Source organism: Scardinius erythrophthalmus (assembly GCF_964197995.2).
Source record: "Scardinius erythrophthalmus genome assembly, chromosome: 13".
NCBI lineage: Eukaryota > Metazoa > Chordata > Actinopteri > Cypriniformes > Leuciscidae > Scardinius > Scardinius erythrophthalmus.
The window spans coordinates 4056180-4057896 of NC_138233.1; the positions used below are offsets into that span (position 1 = coordinate 4056180).

The 1717-nt window shown below is 32.2% G+C and overlaps 1 protein-coding gene across 1 annotated transcript in view; it reads right to left on the reverse strand.

Annotated features, from left to right (window-relative positions):
- The window catches only part of rgs14a (regulator of G protein signaling 14a), a gene marked incomplete at its 5' end in the record, with an annotated part of 21418 nt that overhangs the window by 387 nt on the left and 19314 nt on the right, over positions 1-1717 (reverse strand). The window contains 1 exon segment of the mRNA XM_081381906.1: positions 1-643. This exon segment is cut by the window's left edge and continues 387 nt beyond it. Coding sequence (XP_081238032.1) covers positions 480-643 — 164 coding nt within the window. The 3' untranslated portion in view covers positions 1-479.

Genomic DNA, 1717 nt, shown 5'->3' on the forward strand with positions numbered 1-1717 from the left:
AACAACTCTCAATGTAAAAGTCTTCCCATACCAATACCAATAAATAGAAAAAGAGCACACTTGATATTGGATAAAATACAATCCGATATGAAAATAAATACACATTTATGTAGTATGATCTTTTTTTTAAAGGCAACTTCTCATAATTCTGCATTCTTTGATGGGCAGCGTTTCTAAGAGCTCGATATACGATCAGTGTCTGTACTATACAAAATATACACAAACCATTCACTCTCAGGTTAAGAAATCCCACACACACACACAAAATCATTCACTCAGGTTAAGAAATCTCTCTCTCACACACACACACACACACACACACACACACACACACACACACACACACACACACGCTCTCAGGTAAAGAAATCTCTCTCACACACACACAGAGTTTCACTCCTCCACACAACTAACTGCTTTCAGTCTTTAAGATGCTTGAATAGTGCTCAAGGTCACGGGACATGTCCTCAGGTCAAAGGTCAAAGGACGCACTCTTCTTCTTGTGCGTGTTCACAGGACCCCTGCTCTCCGTTCCCTGCTGGCAGCTGAAGGAACTGCGGCAACTCCAGGTGCTCTTTAGTGAGTAACCCTCGCTGGTCATCCACTCGACTGCACTGGGCACGGGACAGCAGCTCCACCAGAACTGGGGGACGACAGATCCGTTTAGAAGACAATACAAGCTCTTGTTTAAAGGGGACGTATCATGAAAAACTGTAAGCCTTTCACTAGAGGCGTTTCCATTACCCTTCAAATTGCGCAAATTGAAAATACGGCCAATGGAAACGCGTCAATTTCGCAAAAACTCCCTTTTAATCGCAAAAAAGATTTTACACGCTCGCATGAGGGGGTTTTTCAGGCAATTCGAATAATTCTAAAAAAATATAGACTTTATATAAAGTAATAATAATAATAATAATAATAACAATAAACAAACATAACTAAAATTAGATAAATAGATCTAAATCATAAATGTATATAAAATAAATCTCTAAAAATGTATAAATATTAAAAAAAAAGTCAACATATATCTCTAAAAATGTATAAATATTAAAAAAAGTCAATAAATATAAATAATAAAATTGAATAATATAAAAATATAATGATAAACATCTATAAATAATTCTAAAAAAAATAGACTATATAAAGTAATAATAATAATAATATATAAAGTAATAATAATAAACAAACATATCTAAAATTAGATAAATAGATCTAAATCATAAATGTATATAAAATATCTCTAAAAATGTATAAATATTAAAAAAGTCAATACTATATATCTTTAAAAATGTATAAATATAAAAAAGTCAATAAATATAAATAATAAAATTGAATAAATCTAAAAATATAACGATAATCATCTAAAAATAAATAATTCTAAAAAAATATATATAGACTTTATAAAGTAATAATAATAATAATAATAATAATAAAAATTATCAACTGCATTTAGCCGATAATGCTTCTGGTGGTTCATGCATCACAATGGATGGTAAATTGGAGAGCATTGCATTGTGGGATACAGTATTCATGCAGCTGCTCTGGTTGCAAATAAATGTAGATTTGCAGTATATGAACTGCACACTATTTTCTTTCACAATCACTAGGCGGTGCGCACAAGAGATCACACACACACACACACACGGATTTCTGCAGAAAGTTCCTGCATAATTTGCATTTCCTGGCGTTTGGCTTTCGAGCTCATGCATAACTAGCA